This window comes from Drosophila erecta, unplaced genomic scaffold (assembly GCF_003286155.1).
Source record: "Drosophila erecta strain 14021-0224.00,06,07 unplaced genomic scaffold, DereRS2 tig00000021-arrow-pilon, whole genome shotgun sequence".
In the NCBI taxonomy this organism is placed as follows: Eukaryota; Metazoa; Arthropoda; class Insecta; order Diptera; family Drosophilidae; genus Drosophila; species Drosophila erecta.
The window spans coordinates 4,470,292-4,487,803 of NW_020825198.1; the positions used below are offsets into that span (position 1 = coordinate 4,470,292).

General features: G+C 40.7%; 1 protein-coding gene across 14 annotated transcripts in view; it reads right to left on the reverse strand.

Moving 5' to 3' along the window:
• The window catches only part of LOC6543875 (collagen alpha-1(XVIII) chain), a 63,626-nt gene that overhangs the window by 45,078 nt on the left and 1,036 nt on the right, over window positions 1-17,512 (reverse strand). For 10 of the 14 annotated variants that reach the window (XM_015157932.2, XM_026976524.1, XM_015157934.2 and 7 more), the window contains exons 3-4: window positions 5,270-5,388; window positions 4,319-4,857 (exon numbers count right to left, since the gene is read on the reverse strand). In XM_015157932.2, the coding sequence (XP_015013418.1) occupies window positions 4,319-4,857; window positions 5,270-5,369 (639 nt within the window). In that variant the 5' untranslated portion in view covers window positions 5,370-5,388. Of the gene's footprint in view, window positions 1-2,403; window positions 3,677-4,318; window positions 4,858-5,269; window positions 5,389-17,512 lie in introns of those variants that run through there. The other 4 variants (XM_015157933.2, XM_001971474.3, XM_026976526.1 and 1 more) reach the window with 1 other exon arrangement.

Genomic DNA, 17,512 nt, shown 5'->3' on the forward strand with positions numbered 1-17,512 from the left:
AATAAGTAACGACTTTTGAAGTTGTCATGGTAGCCAGAAAGTTAAATCCTGGACCCCTTCTCCAGAAAAAAACAAAGTTTCAAAAGGGCAATAGTTTGAGTGAAACCCTTTTTCGGACATTAGCGCCTAATGAAGATAATGGGGCGACATATTTAAAAAGGGTTCTTCCGTCCCCAAAAGCAACGAAATCTAAAAGCTTTGTGCAAAGTCATCTCGTGTGAGTTTTGGGTTTCCTCTGCTGGCTTTCCGTTTGACATGTAATTTTTAATAAGCACCGTTTTCCGCACAAATTTCCCTTTTTTTCTGTGGGCCGTCTTTGTCTGCAGCTATCTGTGACAAGGTCGGAAAATGGAATAGAAATGAATCCCAGGAGTGGGATATGTGTCACACATGTATCCTTAAAATGAAGGCGGAACAAAACAAACCGTCAGTACAAGAAATGTCTAATGTCTAACCTCAGGCTTTTGTGACTTTTGTAAGCGTTTGATCGATAAGCCCGACAGCTCCTCCCATCCACACATGTATTTACTCGTATATATCTACATAAGTCACAAGATATAACCCCACATCATATAGGGGTTCCTTGAGACGCGTGTTCCCAATGATTAAACGCGCTCATGAATTCTCTGCCTAATTAATAATAACCCAAAAAATTATGGGCTGGAATATGGGGCGGTGCTATCAGCTTGTATAATTAAAGTCAAAAATTTGCATAATTTATGTTTATTGGTGACGCCCCATTCGGTTGGGATGGCTTTTCGCCCCTTTTGGGGTACCTATAAAATTACAAAATAATCATAGTTCTGCGTACCCTTGTGTCATTGAAGATGTGTTCGGTTCGGTTCGGTTCGCATTATTTTGTAAGGGTTTTATGTGGGTTCCAGAAATCAACAGCCCCATCAGATTCATAAAATAGGCACCGAATATGTACGGCCGATTTTAACGGCCTGCAGCTCTAGTCGTAATAAAAAACCCATTTATGGACATAAACACAAAAGGTATGTACATGTGTTATTGCCTTGGGGTAAAACTCGCATGGCCGTCCATCAAGCGGAAATATATGCGGTAAATGAGTATCGAAAACCAGATCCGTCGTAAAATAATGCTCGAGGAATCAAAGAAGCTGCCTGGCTTTCAATTATTTATTACGGCATTGCCCATTATAATATACTTTATACATATTTCGCAAAATGAGGAAAGCGAGAAAATATTTAAACCAACGACAGATATTTCAACCCATATACAGCTTACTGACCAACTGTGAGCTAACAAACCACTAAAAACTGTTCGATATCCGACGAATCCTGCAGGACCTGAGTGTTTGTTTAAAACTAATTTCCAGCACAATTGATTGGCAGTTGGTGTTGGTGGACGGCTGTACTTGACCATATATGTAAATAAACATTTTGAATTGAATTTCGAAATTGTGCCAGCATAATGGATCCTAATATTCTATTATGATGATAAATTGTTTAATTTACAAATCAAAATTACATATTGCTGAGAGCGTAGCTGCCGCAAGTCAGACTGTGATATTTAAATGCATATTAGCAGTGGAAACACACAGGCTCACATGCACCCAGTTGGTTTTTACATGAATATTTATGATCTCTTTTGGCCAAGAAGATGCGCAGAGCAAAGTTTGTTTTGTAATTGAAATTTTGCTGTGCCTCTCGTGCAATTAAATGCAGTCCAAATGGCCAAGGACTTTAAAGTTTTGAGCCGTAGAGAGATACTCGTACTTTTCAGTATGGTTAGCATACTTTTCTGAAGGGTTAACTTTCGCTCTTTATGCCAACGCGCCTTTTGTTTGATCCACCATCCGATGCCTATTAAAATCCAGCGAGAGAGCCTCCGCTGCCAGCCCTATTTTATTTAATAAATAAAACGTATTTTCCTTTGCCTTTCGGCCATATGCGAAGAACGCGGAGCGCGGAGCGCGGAGCACAGAAGGCAGAGACAAAGGCGGCCCAGGACAGCCCACAATATTATAAATGTATACATACATATTACGCATACGCCCCGTGCTGCTTTAATATGCATATGCAGGAGCATTGGATGGTGGCGAAAATGGAAAAGGGCGGCAGTTTGGGAGTTGGGAAGTTGGGAGCTAGAATGCGGGAGTTGGCCAACTCAGTCAGTGGTTAGTGACGCGTCAGGGCAAAAACTGTTTTCGACGGCGCTTAATGAGCTTGCCATTGATTTAGGCATGCCAGGGCAATCCATGCGGCCCTATATCCTGCCTATTTGAGCCATGGCTCGCTGGACTAAGGGGTTTTATTTTCGGTACCGAGCCAGCTTGACACAATTTAAGCGCGCACCATGTTCACTTTGATGGGCGACTTTCCAAACCATTTGTGTGTGCGAAGTAGGTCTACTTTCAGGCCATCTGGCCATATTTACCTTCAAGCCGAACGCACTGGGACCATTCACAACTATTCACTTTAAATTATGGGTTATGGATACGGGGATTTGGGGTTTTAATCACGCGCACGCAAAATATTTAATATGTTGACAAAAATCACAGATAATTTAATGGCAAATACTTTGCTGTATTTATAGGTATGTGTTTTGCTTTAAAATTTATTGTAATTGTGAATTATGTATGCCACTTTTTTGCATGCTCATTTGTAATTACAAATGACAGTCGTGTCGTGTGGTGCTTTTATTCGTTATAATATTCTTTATTGGTAAATTGCTGTTCGTTATGTTTCTTAGCTTTGACGTCGTGCTGTGCAATTAATTCACTTTTTCACACCGCCTGCATTCTGGCATTCTGGCATTCTGGCATTGTGCAATTGATTGATTTCCATTCGAACAAGCTCGCTGAGTGGAGTTTTTGGTGGGGGTTTTGGACAGTGTTTGGGTTTATATTCGTGTTTGCCAGCACTTCTTCAACTTTTACAACCGGCAGTCGCAACGCGAAGACGAGAAACGACAACGATAACAAACAGAGCAAGGGTAAAAGTAATTGCAGTTTTGATATCTGGCATATATCCTTGCGGTTGATAAGTCTCGCAAGTCTGGGACTTAACCCACTTTTTGTTGCACGATATGTACTTTCTTATCCACTTGTGATATGATCGATTGCTAGGATTATGCTTGGGGAACACACTTCAATGGCAGTTTAAACTTCCGGTTCAGTCAGGAGTTCAGCGGTCGAACGGTTTTCAAACGCTTGCGCGGCCTCTCCTTCATCTTTGGTCGCATAATTGAATTTTAATTGACTCGATTCCGGGCCGGTCGGTTCACTTAGGCGAGCATATTTCATTTGGCCATATAAATCACTTTCATTTTTTGCGGCTAAGCCAGCACAAGGGCTTCATTTGCAGTTGTTTTTGGGCCTATAATAGCCACAGCAGAAGTAGCAGAAGCAGTATTGGTAGTGGTAGTGCCAGCTGCCACCGCACTCACGACGTCCGAAAACCAGGACGAAGACGAGCAGGACGAGCAGGACGAGCAGAACGAAGACGACAAAGACGACGAGGATGTGGATGTGGACGTGGACGAGGACGTGTACCGACCGCACGGCAGCAACGATGGGCTCATCTTAAAACCGGCCGCGTGGCCATCTGAACTGCTGGAAAACGCGAACGCAACTGAAAAGGTAAACGCACTCGCTGTCCAAGGAGGCCCATCAAATCACAGCAATCTGTTCGGGCCACAGACAACACATTGCTCCTCGTGCCAGCTCGACTCGGTCACTCGTTGGCTGAATCTCAACGAGCGCTGAATACGCTCAATCGAGAGCATGGAGAGTCTCAAAACCGAGTGAGTTTTTCTCCGGCCAACGGGGGGTATACGCAATAAAGCCCACATGGCGTATACGATACGCTTTTGAGTGCCTTTGAGAGAGTGCCAACTTTTTCCGCCAGATGGCCAAGTGGCGCCACTTTTGGGGTGACTCAAGGCGTAAGTGGTGAAAAGCTTTCAGCTATTGCTGAATGAAATTGCACAGCGAGAAAATGCCTTTTACATTTTGTTTTTTTTTTTACAAATGTTCTACCTCGACGAAGTTTCTTTAATGCTATATAAATTAAAACTTTTTCTTAAAAAATGATGAAGCAACGAAGTGAAGTATAGACAATTAGGTCATGTCCACAAAATAATGGTTTCCCTGAATAAACCATTGCAGTGCTGAGCACAAATTAGAGATCCACTTAAAAGCGATTTCTAAACCCCACCCCTGCGGTAATAAAATTGCACTTCAATTGAATATTGGGCAACTGGTAGGTGCTCGATAGCGTTTCGAAAATCATTCCCCTGCATTGGATCGCAGATCAAAGGCATAATCAAATTGGCCGCCGCCAGAACTTACCTCGAATTTGCCGCCAATAATGGAGCCCGCCTGGCCAATATACAGTGTGGACGCCGAATCGAAGACCAATTCGATGGGCTCCCTGGTCACCAGAGTGGTGTTGCGCAGCTCGCAGTCATAGTAGAAGGACACTCTATCGCTGAGCACCTGGAGGGCAATCGAGTTCCACTTGTCCGGCACATGAGCCACGCCGAAGCTGGCCAACTTGTGGCCGATGCTCTGGTCCGCCTGCGTGTAGACCAGCGATACGTTGTAGCTGTTCTTCACGACGGGCGAGAGGTGAACACCCAGCTGGACAACCGTGTCCAGCGGATTCACCACGCTGAACAGGTAGCCGCCCTTCAGCGAGCTCTGCCGGAAAGTGATGAGGATGGCGAACTCGTAGAGCTTCTCCGGTAGGAGCATCCGATACGGCGACTTCACGTCCGCCGTCTGCAGGAAGCGGAAGGCGGGGAAGCCGTCCTCCGCCTCGCCAAACTCGATGCCTGCAAATTGGTTGTTGTTCATGATGTCGGTCAGCGTGTATTCGGCCAGGGCATCTGAAAAAGGAGTTAAATAGTTGTTAGAGTCACACTCATTGCCTTTATTTCGAAATTGTTGGTTGTATCCCAAAAGCATTGGGAGTAAGAGAACTAAATTCAGAAAATGAAATATTACAGTTTGAGTTGCACTGGCGTGCAATGCGTGTGCTCGAAAGTATGCTTCACTTTTAATACATGCTGCAATCGTGCTCAGCCCCAAAGCTTGCAATAAACTATTAAAAGTTTAAATAATATAATATATTTTATTAGTAATATAATATATTTAATAATAAATAATTCATTAAAATGTAATAAATTAATTATTAATAATAATAAAATATATTAAACACCTTAAGTGCAATATTTAGTTGCTGATTGCACAAAAGTACAAGTTAAAAGTTAAAAGTACAATAAACAGTGTGGCACTAACCTTTAATGGATTGTCCAACCAGCTCAAAGGATCCGAGCACTGGAACCATAAGCAGGCAAATCATGCCCAATGTAAACATTACCCATTGGAGCACACGCATCTTGATCAGAATGGGGAGTCTGCAAGAAAGCAATAAAAACATAAGCTGCCATCCATTGGAATCTGTAAATTATGTGATTAAAGCGGCACTTCCGTTTCGCTGGGTAATCAATGCACAAATGTGGCCAATTTCGGATTGCATTCACAATTCACATACCGTACAGTTCCCCCTCCACTTTTGCGGACACTTGTGCGTGGAAATAAACCAACCGCAGACACTTTATGCGCCGCCCGCAATTATGGGCACCAGTATTGGCAACACGAGTCGCACACTTGACTCAATGCCGAAATTATATGCACACGGGCATCCCTACTCGGTTTTGGCCAACTTGGCTGGCTGGCAATATTTTGTAATTACCTCCCCGGCAAACCGCAAAGCCCTTGTCCCATTCCCATACCCAATCCGTTTCCGATTTCCATGCCATCGCACACACCCAAAAAGATAGTTCATCTGGAAGCCACACAACTTTGCGGTCGGTCTTCATTCATTCGCCAAACGAAAATCGTAGGCTTCGGCGGGAAAAAAAACTATGATTCATTCATGGGCTTCAGATCGCCGGGAAAGATTAACAAAATAATGGTAACTTTGAAGGGCAGATCACTGCACACAAATAAAATGAGATTGTGTGCTAATCACGATCTTTTTGAACATCAAAAAAAGGTTGCCTCATTCTGAACGTAAAATATGTAAAAATAAATAAATATTTTCAAGCAGGTACTTCATTTAGCCTAATGCTCTTTTGTGCCCAATTAAAATACATTGTCAAACACTAAGCGTTCAATCAGTAAAAATACTTTTCTGTGTAGCTGTTTACCTACAAATTTTGGGGACACACCTAGAACTCAAATGAGCGAAAGATTAAAATTACTTTGTTTATGGGGGCATTGTGCCAGTTGAAATGTCAGAGATCATTGTGAATCATTATCCCATAAGTACACATGTTATCAACTATTCAGTACTGAAGCTGTAGTCGCTCAGCCAATAAATCATTTTCTGATCCCAGCTTCTACATATTACGCAATTAACTGCTGCCAAGGGCAGCCTAATAACCCCATTCAATTCAATTCAAGAAAAGTTAAGGCGCTACATACGTCACGTATGAATAATTTGAACACAATAATATAACACAATTAATGGGCGCCAGCTACCCAGCAAACTCAGATCCAATCTACAGATACAATTTACATTCGGAAACTATGTCGCTGACCCCGAAGTGTCTGTGGACAATTAATATTTATCAAGCCCTACTTGGCAACCTAACAATAAGAATCGAAAGAAATATGCTTGAAGTCAGCACTTTCACTCCAATGCAAATTACTTCCAATTATGTGCAACCAGTAAAAGTGTATTCTTGTCTCAATTTGTAGCTGACAGCTGACTCAAAATATTTCGGCAAGCGATGTTCAACTAATTGGACTATATAATCATCAATTCACATAAAAGATGTCTTGCATCAAACCGCCAATTATTCAGAATAATACGCATCTATTATACGAGCATGTTTTAACGAGAAATGTCATAAAATAGCAAGAAGATACACCGAAGATCAGATATTGACTGCGTGCTTAGTGAAGCAATTCGTAGAAAATTAGTTATAAGCACAATCATACTTTTTAGTCTCTTTCTTTAATATATGATAAGATTTATATAATATCTATCAAATCAAATACAAACATGATTTGTGACTCCCTGCCTTTGTTGTGTTTTATGTTATCTGGCATTGAATAAAATAGAAAACAGCAGAACAAGTGAACGATTGCGTCACGTATAGAAAAGTATTACTCCAACTTTCGATGCGAACGCACTCTGAATGAAATTACATATAGGTTTTAACCAGCAACACACATCAAGTGCTGTCTACATATGTGCACTTACATCACTTTTGGCCAACAGTCTTTCGGCAATCTGCTCCAGCCACTTAATGGCATCATTAGGCGCCAAAAACAAACAGCCATACAAATTGAACAATCACCCCAGGGGGGATTTGATTTTCAAGCATTATCATACGAATTCCTGGCGATTCTGGTGGCGTGTCTTTCCTGTTTCATGCTCTCCTCACAATTGGCTCCCTGACATAATGAGGCAGCGTTTATGCAGTTCACAGACGGCGAGCCGCACATCACGTGCAACATGGACCGCGTGGCCAATGTCAGCGGCGACCCCTTTTGGCCAGGCTCCACCTCCCGATACAAGTCCCACTCCCCACCCATCAGCGATCCCTGCTCCGTGCAGCCACAACTGCGGTTGCATTTATAGTTCTCAAGTTTTGGTAAGTTGGTTTACATTTCAAATTAATTTACATAGCATTTGTTTTAGGTGTACGACTATGTTGCTGGTTTCCCCATCTGTTCAGTACCAAAAATAAGCATTTAAAAATACACTCAACTACAACCAAATCAAATTATGAAACGAAACAACAATTAATCAGTTCCTAAAATCAGAGACTATAAAACGAAATCTGTAGCACCATTTTGGTACTATTAAGAGTTATATACCCCAGACCTATTGCTGTGCCCTTATCTGTATATATATATATATATAAATATATGTATGAGTCCGATTGTCTGGCTGCCGGGGAGGCGAATAATAAAGGCTGTTTGTTTAGAATGGGACGCACGTACGAGCGATTATTGGAGCCTAGCCGGCAAACTTGGGCGTGGACGAAGCACGGCTCATGTAAATGGCCACGAAAGTGTCGAAAGAATGGTCATAATAAATAAAAATCCCTCCCCCCAGACTGGGGTTAAAAATCAAAGTTTCCAAGTATTTCACTTATGAATCTACGAGTCATTATGATTTTCCGGCTTTTGCAACCGCCGATCATAACTATGGCAGGCCATTTGGCCCGAACCATATGCAATTCCCAAAGCCAATAAGCCATAAAATTTTATTCAAACTAGCGCAGCAACAGCTGCCAGTTCTCTTTTTGTTTTAAATCAAAATAGATGTGAGTGGTTAGTGTCGTAAAAAGTTGCGCACATCAAATTCAAAAGTCGTCAGAGCGTTGCACATTTAAAGGCGGTAAGACCGTCAAAAAAAAACAAAAAAGTAAAGCTATTCAATGAAGGGAAACCCCCCGTAGAAAGCACAAAAAGTGAGGGAAAATTCTAATAAAATTTTATTTTCAATAGTAAATCGGCTCAATATGACTGAGGGGCATATGAAAGGGCTCTCTGGCCACAGACGACGACCGAGCAAAAGAAGCAAAACTGTGCCACTATGTCACTTCAACCGGGGACAGGGACCAAAGACCCATCTTTCCTCGACGGCAAAAGCGGCTGAAAAGCTGCAGCAACTGCCGCAAAGACAAAAGATACCCTTTAAAATGGCATTATAGAATTTCTAGAAATTATTAAAGAATTATTTGCACGCTTATAATTCCTTTTGCAAGCTAAGGAAAAGTCTATTTGCAACAATCTGTTTTTACTTTAATTTCATATCAAGATTTCATCAAGATAGATTTTCAAGAATATAAATATATTAATATACATCATTTGCTTTATTTAGCAAATATATATTATTAAACAATTATCTGCATGTTTATAATTCCTTTTGCAACCCAAGGAAAAGTCTATTTGCAACAATCTGTTTTTACTTTAATTTAATATTTATAAAACATGCAGATAGATTCTCAAGTATCTATGTATTAGAAACCAGTTAAATGCATGTTATTTTCCGTAACCTTACTTTTTTTAAATAATATACATCATTTGCTTTATTTTGCTATGACTTATTAGAGAGCATTGCGTATTCGGTGTTCTTTAGCAAAATTTCCTAGGGCCCTGTTTGGTTTGTCGCGCACTTTTTGTCGCCGGTTCTGCGCCCCTAAGTGAACTATTAGCTTTGTTGATTTTATGTTTTCCAATTTGTTTTGTGATGTACTTGCTGTGAGGAACGGGTTGGAATTGGGTGCAGGGGCTTGGGGCTGGGGGCTGGGGATGGGGATGAATGGGGGGAAAAAGAGTTGCCTGTCAGCTGGCGTGTCGCCTGCCGACGTTTATTGGCCTTGGTTTATTTGCTACGCCCTGAAACGCCCACTTCGCATTTTGTTTGATTTAAAGGATTTACATGCCAAATTGGGCTTTATATATTTTTTAAGGCTAACACGTACATGTTCACGTGCACGCAGCTACATATGTATATACAAATGCACGGAAGAGATTGGGCTGACTGTTTAACATTCAAAGTGCCTTCATTTAAGGTGAAAAATATTTTACAAACATATGCATAAATAAACGACAATGCATCGAATGACAAGTTGCCAAATGCAGAGCAACAGCAAACACTTCCCCAAAGACATTCAAGCCAAGACCAACTGTTGCATGCTGGCCGAAAGTGTGTGAGTGTTGATTGGCTGGATGAGCGATAAAGGCCTAAAGCGTAATTCGATATTGGCCAGCTGGCAGTCAAATTCGGAGGTGAAGAGTGGGCTTTGGTTGCAGAGACAAAATAATTATAAATGTATGAAAGCGATCCACATTCAGGGCAAGAAATGGGAGTGACCGAATGAAAAGTTCACAGACTGGCAAATGATGCTAGAAAACATTAAGTGTATTCAAAATCTCGCCGGAAAACACATATCCAAGGGATACGAATATAGAAAATTTGTTTACCAATACCAAACCATATTGATCGCGTCACTTGCAGCAGCAATAAATCTTTTTCCCCTTTTTTTGTGAAATTTTCTTTAGATTTTCAATATTTAATCATGGACCCGAAGTATGGTCAAATATACACAATGGCATTGCAGGTGCAAATTACTAATTCCGTTCCATGGTACTCGGAGCATTGAACTTGCACATTTTCCTGGTAATTTCTCACAAAATGTACATCTCACTGTTGGGGTCGTTGAAACATTCAGAGAAAAATGTGCAAAAATAATATATTTGACTTACTGACAGAATCAATGGAAAACAATGCAATATAAATAACAAAAATCCTCTTTTATTTAAAGGCTTACTGCCGCTGACAGCGATTAATAATTTCTCGAACATTGCCAAATAAATAAACTGAATTACTGACTAGGAATTTTTGGACCGGACTTGTTTTGTTTTACATGTTCGCTAGTATAAATATCAGCAGTCTCCCCTTTTACGACTCCTTGTGATCCACAAAAAATCAGCGTCTCTGTGTTTAGCATTTGGGTTAATTCCCTTGATAATGATGCCGGCAAAATGGCAACATAAAAACTGAATCGCCAGGCGCAGAAAACGTTCATAAAAGATATAAAAAGTACAAATATGCAGCGATCTCCGTTTTGTTTCCCACTCCCACTCCCAATTACATTTACTTTCTGACCCCGATCTTCTCAAGAACGTGGCTAAGTTGCAGTCCTACTAATTGGCCACATGCATTAGAAGCCGGAGAGCAGAAGCCAAAACTGACAGTGTGCCACTTGCATACCGCTTGTATTTTTCTACAAAGTACTTCCCCTTTTATTTACACTTGGAAAAAGTCGTCTTCCCAGACGCCAAATATTCGAAGTCTTCAAATCTCCAGACCAAATATTTCAATATTTTTATGTATCTCAATCTTAAATTTGACATGATTTTACCATTTCTTCATTCTAATAAAGTTTTTTTTGGATTATAATACAGCTTCCCATCGCAGTCAAATGTTTTTTCCTATGCAAATAATTTATGATAGTTTCTAGATTTCGTTTTTTGTGCAACAGCTGCCGGCAAGTGATTTAAATAATCTCTAAGCGACGAGTGCTGCTCATATTGCACTTAGCTGGAAGGCGGCCATGTGCAACATGTTGTCGCAATCCAAAAAAATTAAGACGAAGGCGCAGACAGCGAAAAAGTTCAATGAAATGTGCATCATGAGGCAGATTCGAAATGGGAATCGGAATGGGACTGGGATATCCAGATCTGAGGCTGTGGCCGTGCGTGTCGCATCGAACTTGATGAATGGGGTGTGCCGAGGCATCAGAGTGTTCGTTATTGCTGTCATTATAATGCTTTGCATTTATTTATAGCTATCTCGCATGCAATATGTGTGTTTTTATTTTTTTGACTGGCCAGTTCAGCCAAAAAGTATAAATAATGATCAGCGATCTTCGGCAACGCAAAAACCCAAAATAGGTAGTTGAACTCTTTGACTGCAACTCGGGATTCAAGGTTGACTACTGGGTGGCCCCTTCATTTCACGCAGTCTGCTATCGAAAATCGACTTCCTACTGAAAGTTGCATCTGAATATTTTTTCGTACCTCCATTTGCTGGCATTTGGCCAGCAAAGCAAAAAAGTGTGACTCTAAATGGAGCAAAAGTTCATAAAATGCTGGCTAGCATTCGCCAACTGAAAACGAACTAATTATTTGTTGTGATTTTCATGGAAACTTTTTTGTATAATACTTCATGCGCTAAGATGATGTCCTAAAATGTGTTCTATAACTTTCGAGACATGTAGAAAAATTCCCAAGGGTCCAAAGAACACAGAAGCGAAAAGTTTACGGCTCAAATTTATATCGCCTTAAAAATAGGCATAATGCTCACACTTCAGCAGACGACAGCTGTCGGGAAGACAATTACTTGTCCGTCAGTCTGTCCCATTTTGATGGAATCATTTGTCTGCGATGACCTTGTGCCCACAGATGTAGGGCCAACTGCATGGTCTCCCATAAAAGACCGATAAACATTTCAGTTTATTTCGAAATTGCCATCTACGCTTGTTGCTATTGCTTATTTTCGCATAAAATTAAAATGTTGGCGGGAAAATATATTTGTGTATGGTTGTGTAGGTTGCGAGATGTCTCTTTTTTCCGCAAAAACAACGAAAAAAAAACAAAAAACAAGAGTAATGGAATGCCCGGAATATGGGAGTGGGTTAACATTCATCATGCTAGTTCTGTGGCCTAGGATTCGGTGGCGTATGCGTAATGCGGCCACTGATATGAGCTTGCCACAGGCTGGAGAACGTATTTATGGCCAAAAGCCCGTTATCAGTTTGGCAACAGAAGTGCGGCAAGAAATCCGAGTTAAAGCCCGGAATTAAAGCTGGCCGAACGAAGCCCATTTGATTGCACTTGATTGGCAATCAATGAGCGTGCTCCGAGCTCCCCATGTCACCAGATAAGCACAAAAAATCTATTAACCGGACTTGGTGTACTGGCCAAACGAAATCTAATATCCATTTGGAATGGATGAGGCTGCTCGGGGCCAGGCAGCATCGCCGTGCCAGGACACGCACACGAAAGGCGGCAATAAAGCGTCCCGGACTTGGGTTAATAATCAATGTGAGTGGATGGAAAGAGGTGGTGGATGGAGGTGCTGGCATTACTCCTTGAAAGGTTAAGTAGCGAGTTGTCGAGTGGAACTTGACTGCCAAAAGCAGGAAACGGAAGCCAGGACACGATAGATGTCGATAAGTCACATCCTCGCCGGGCTAAAGGCGCATTACGCATACGTGGCTGTTAGTCAAAGGTTTCCACTTCTCCGCCTAATTGAAACGGGTTCCATTATTGCCGCTCTGCTCCGTGGAGGCGACTAAGTGACCCCAACCCCCGACGACGTGTTCCTGCCGGAGATAATGAACTCAAGTAATAAATAAATATAGTAAACTGCTCACACGTCTCGCGCATTCAGCTCATTGTCGCTGGCGATATACGCAAAAGCAAAACAAAAATTAATTAATAAGTAACATTTACATATAGACAAATGATTTCATGGCGTAATCTGGTGCTTCCACAGCTAGTCTAGAATTTATTAGACAGCTGATCAAAGAGACCTCTTCGACATGCGAATGCACATTATGGGTGAATTTATGACGATCACGCGACGAACAGGTTCATTGAATGAGTTTCCCTCGCTGGACTGTAAATTTATAAATAAGTTTGGACACATGGAAACAGCAGAGGAATAGTTTCTCGATGTAATTGGGCGTATCAATCTGCAGTTCAAAAATGTACAAACTGCTATTTTGGCTACAGATACACTGACCACATCAACGCATTGCGCAATCCGCTTAATTTGCTTAAGCAGTATCGAAATGCCTTTAAAAGCTGGGATTAACATTAATGATCTACCAAGCCAGTTAATAGCCAATTGATTCTCGAACAGGCTTGATGAACGCAACAGTCTTCAAGTTTACCTAATAGAGATTTTAGCTGATGATATTTCAATTCAGTTATTTGCCCATATAGAAATGAGTGTCGAAATGTGTGATAAAAACTCTACATATTTTATATTACCTACTATCTTCCATATCTTAAACTTTCTGGTGGCACGTGTGGCATGAAAAAACCATTATTTGAGTAATTTATGATTGCTTATATTCGCTGTATTTTATTTAGAAATTCAAATCATCATGGCTGAGAACTAACATCGTTAGACGGAGAACTAGTTTCCACTCCAAGTAGACGATGCTGATCGAGAATAAATACGTTCAGTAATTGCACGCAAGCTCCCAAGCAAATTTAGTCGTAATATGTAAAGTAATTCCCATTACGTCAAATTGACGTCTAGCCAATGAGTATGCATGAATTTCAATCTCCAAAGTGTGCATAAATTGTGGAATCAGATTCAGAAGTTGAAAAAAGATCGCCGGCTGGAGGACGACCGCAATCCGATGGAAACCAGACTCCAACTCCAAGCGATCTGATAAAAAGTCATTCGAGATTTATGATAAGTGGCACAGAAAGATACTTTTTGTGCCCTCTATTGAATTTGAAGCTCAACCAAAATTAAGTTTAAATATTATAAGTTATTTCATTTAAAATTAAACTTCTTTCCTTTGACTTTCTCATTTTCAGCGATCCATTGCTGTGTTGTCAATGCAAAAACTACGCTTATTCTGCGATTTTTCGCTCAGTGCAGTCGTGGCGACCTGTAGTTTTTGCATAACTCCTTTGTCGCGCCAATCGCTGCCAACTTGGCATCGCATCAAGTCGCCGGCACACACAATGAATGCCAATTAATTAAGACGCCGGCACAGGTCGGATCTCTCTGCTGCCCGTCGACTTATTTGGCTAATTGTCTTTCGATCGATCAGATAGTGGCCGAAAAGAAAGACATACCCGTATGTGTGCATACTCATATTTATTCCAGCCCACACTGGGTGAGCAAATTCAGATTAAACAGGTTGCGTTGCGCACGCGTTCAAAGGCGGCGACCGGCAATTATTGTTAACACGGGGAATCGATCGAAAAAAGCTGATTCAGAGGCGCCAGGCTCAGGTGACGGCGTTTGGCGTTTTGCATAAATTAAATTGGCATGATTTAGCTACAGATTGGCATCGTACACGGCCAACTACAAGGCGTAATTAAAGGGGATTATCTAAATGCTTTTCGCAGGTGACGAAAGTATAGTACAGTCACTAGGAATTATGATCAAAGACAATGTCTTTGTTTACGTATTACCAATTCGAATGCATAAACAACTGGACACAATGGCCATTGTCCTGCATTTACCATACAAACAATGACAAGTTCCGAAAAAAAAGCGGAAAACAAGGCACGATAAAATATTTAATGGCAAGGTCAGCGAAATAATTTTGATTCACCGAAATTGCAGGAAATTGTATTCCGTGTATGTGCAAAAGTGCAATACAAATAATAAATAAGAGACAAAAATAAACCCGAACCTTATCAAAAATGCGATTCTATGCCCTGGGAATCGTGGGAAAGTAGCCTCAAATGCAAATCGCCGATTAGACTAATCTAAATGCCCCCATGCCACGCCCACCGCAAATAATTCACCCCAATCTTTCACAACAATTATGCGCAACACTTGCGAGGCTAATATTTATGTAAACACGGACACGTATTTTCACTTGGGGCACAAAAACACGAATCTGTGGGATGCATCTGCATCTGCATCTGCATCTCAACATCTCAGCATCTGAGCAACGGAAAGTCAATCTGAGTGTAAGGCCGCGTTAATGCCCCAAACCTGTTCGTCTTCTGGCTATTTATTTTGCGGCATATATTTTGTTAATTTTGTTACCTTTGGAGCTGCTTGGCTACTTGATTTAGTGGATTACTACGGCTGTGCACTGGAAAAAATGCTGGGCATTTAAGTTCTAATTACCTTTATAGAGCCTTTGTCTACAATCTTTGAATCTTTTGAGATCTTTGAGTTGCCTTTGGCCAATATTTTTAAAATACGCATTAATTTGTGTAGTATTTATTCACCAAATTTACAGTATCTTTTAATTTAAAATTATTTTTGCATGTGCAGCACTTACTTGCACACAGCTGGCCACCAAGGGAGCCTCTCGCTCTTTCATCGCCAACTGCCTGGTTTCATTTAACAATATTATGATGAGATGCGAGTATGCCGCATTTATGCATTTATGGGGCAACAAGTTGTGGGTACTGGGCATGTTTCTAATTTAAATATTTCGCAAGTGCGCGAATCGAACAAAAATCGCGCACTACCATTCACAAGTGACCTAATTGAGCCGTAAGTTCTTCCAGTTATCACAGCCGCGATTTTTCACTCACTTTTATGCCTGAGTCACTGCAAAGTGGCAAAAATATGACGAAATCGAGGGGTGTGTTGCGGGGGTCACATGCAAATTTGTAGCCAATTTTAATTGATTTCTACATGTTTCCATTCATTGCTTTTTTAGTGCGACTGACTCATGAAGATTTATACTTGTTTTCCTTACAGTATCTTAAATTGGCACACATTGTTCTAGTTCCATTTACAAAGCCTACTACTACTTGTTTTATATATATATTTTTCCTCTTTTTTTGCCGAGTTTTTGCAACTAATATTGGTGGCATTCCCCGTTGCAAATGTTTATGTGTATTACATCAAAGTACATTTGCTTTTCGGCCAGTTGTCGCTGCCGGTTGCTGTTGCCGTGAATTAGAGCCACACAGTGGCAACAAAATCGCAACAAAAGGGGGAACTTTCAACAGTCAAGCCCACAAATGTTAACACAAATGTGTGCCAAAAATGTTTGCTGTCACAACTTTTTTCCCTGCCAAATGTGGGGCATTTGTCATTTAATTAAGCCAACTCAGTTCAGTTCAGATGGATAAAAGGTGGGTATAAGTTCTAGAAACCAGAATACCCAGAAGATCAATGGGTCAGCCGCCTGATTATATAACTTTAAATAAACCATTAGGCAAAAAGTCTTAGGAAAAAAAAAACCCTATAGAAAAAGAGTAAAATCACCAGGTATTATTCCTGCCTCTAACCGATTTAATTTGGATGCATTTCATGCTTTGCAAAATATTTCACCAGAAAACTCAAACTGTCACAGAAGCCACCCATGAAATAATTATAGATTCGCAGAATCGCGACAGCTCTCACTCAAGATTTATATGCAATAATTACAAGTTTATTTCGACATGTTTGCAATGTGCAATTATCGCGCTTTAAATTCGCATATATAAAGCTGAGCCCCACAAATCGCAAAGTTCTCAGGCAAATAAGTTGACTTATTGACTAGCCCGTCGACAGCTTCAATTTCCGCTGCTCCATCGCAGACTCAATGGACATAATGCCGTTGAAAGATCATTAATGTGTTGAGCTCCTAGTGCCGGCAAAATATTGGGGGTAAAAAACAAAAAAAAAAACAGACAAATAAGACAAAGAAAAACTGCAGATGGTATGGGAAAAACTCGAAAATAAACTCTGCAGCAATGGCTCCATTTAAATGCTCTTTATTTTTTAGCATAAACTATGATGGTTTTGCGGTTTTCTATTTAACGCTCTTTCTATATAAGCGAATCAAAAGTTATTTACAGAATTTACGTGCTGAATTATCAGCGAGTCAATCCCCTTATACGTGAATTAAATGTGTAAACATTTCGATTGTTTTTGAGGCAAGATTGCAGACATACTGCCAATATTTAAGCCAACAGATGGCCAAAGAAATCCGCCAAGGGCAGCCAAGAGCCGAATATGCAGCTTCTTTTAAACCTATAGACTCTGAGTTATATTTATTAATGAGCTGCGCAAATATGCATACTTAATTTTCAGTTCATTGCCGTGGTTTTGCTTTGTTTGTTTGTCGGCTATATTGTTTGTCGTCATGAATGGGGGCTATGATATCGGCAGCAATAGAGAAACTAAATGTTATTTAGTAAGTAAATAAAAGCAACGCTAATCGTGGGCAGAGATTACCACAAGCTAAAATGCATTTCCCGCACTTCCAATTATCATTTCGAATGTCCGACTTCAAGTGG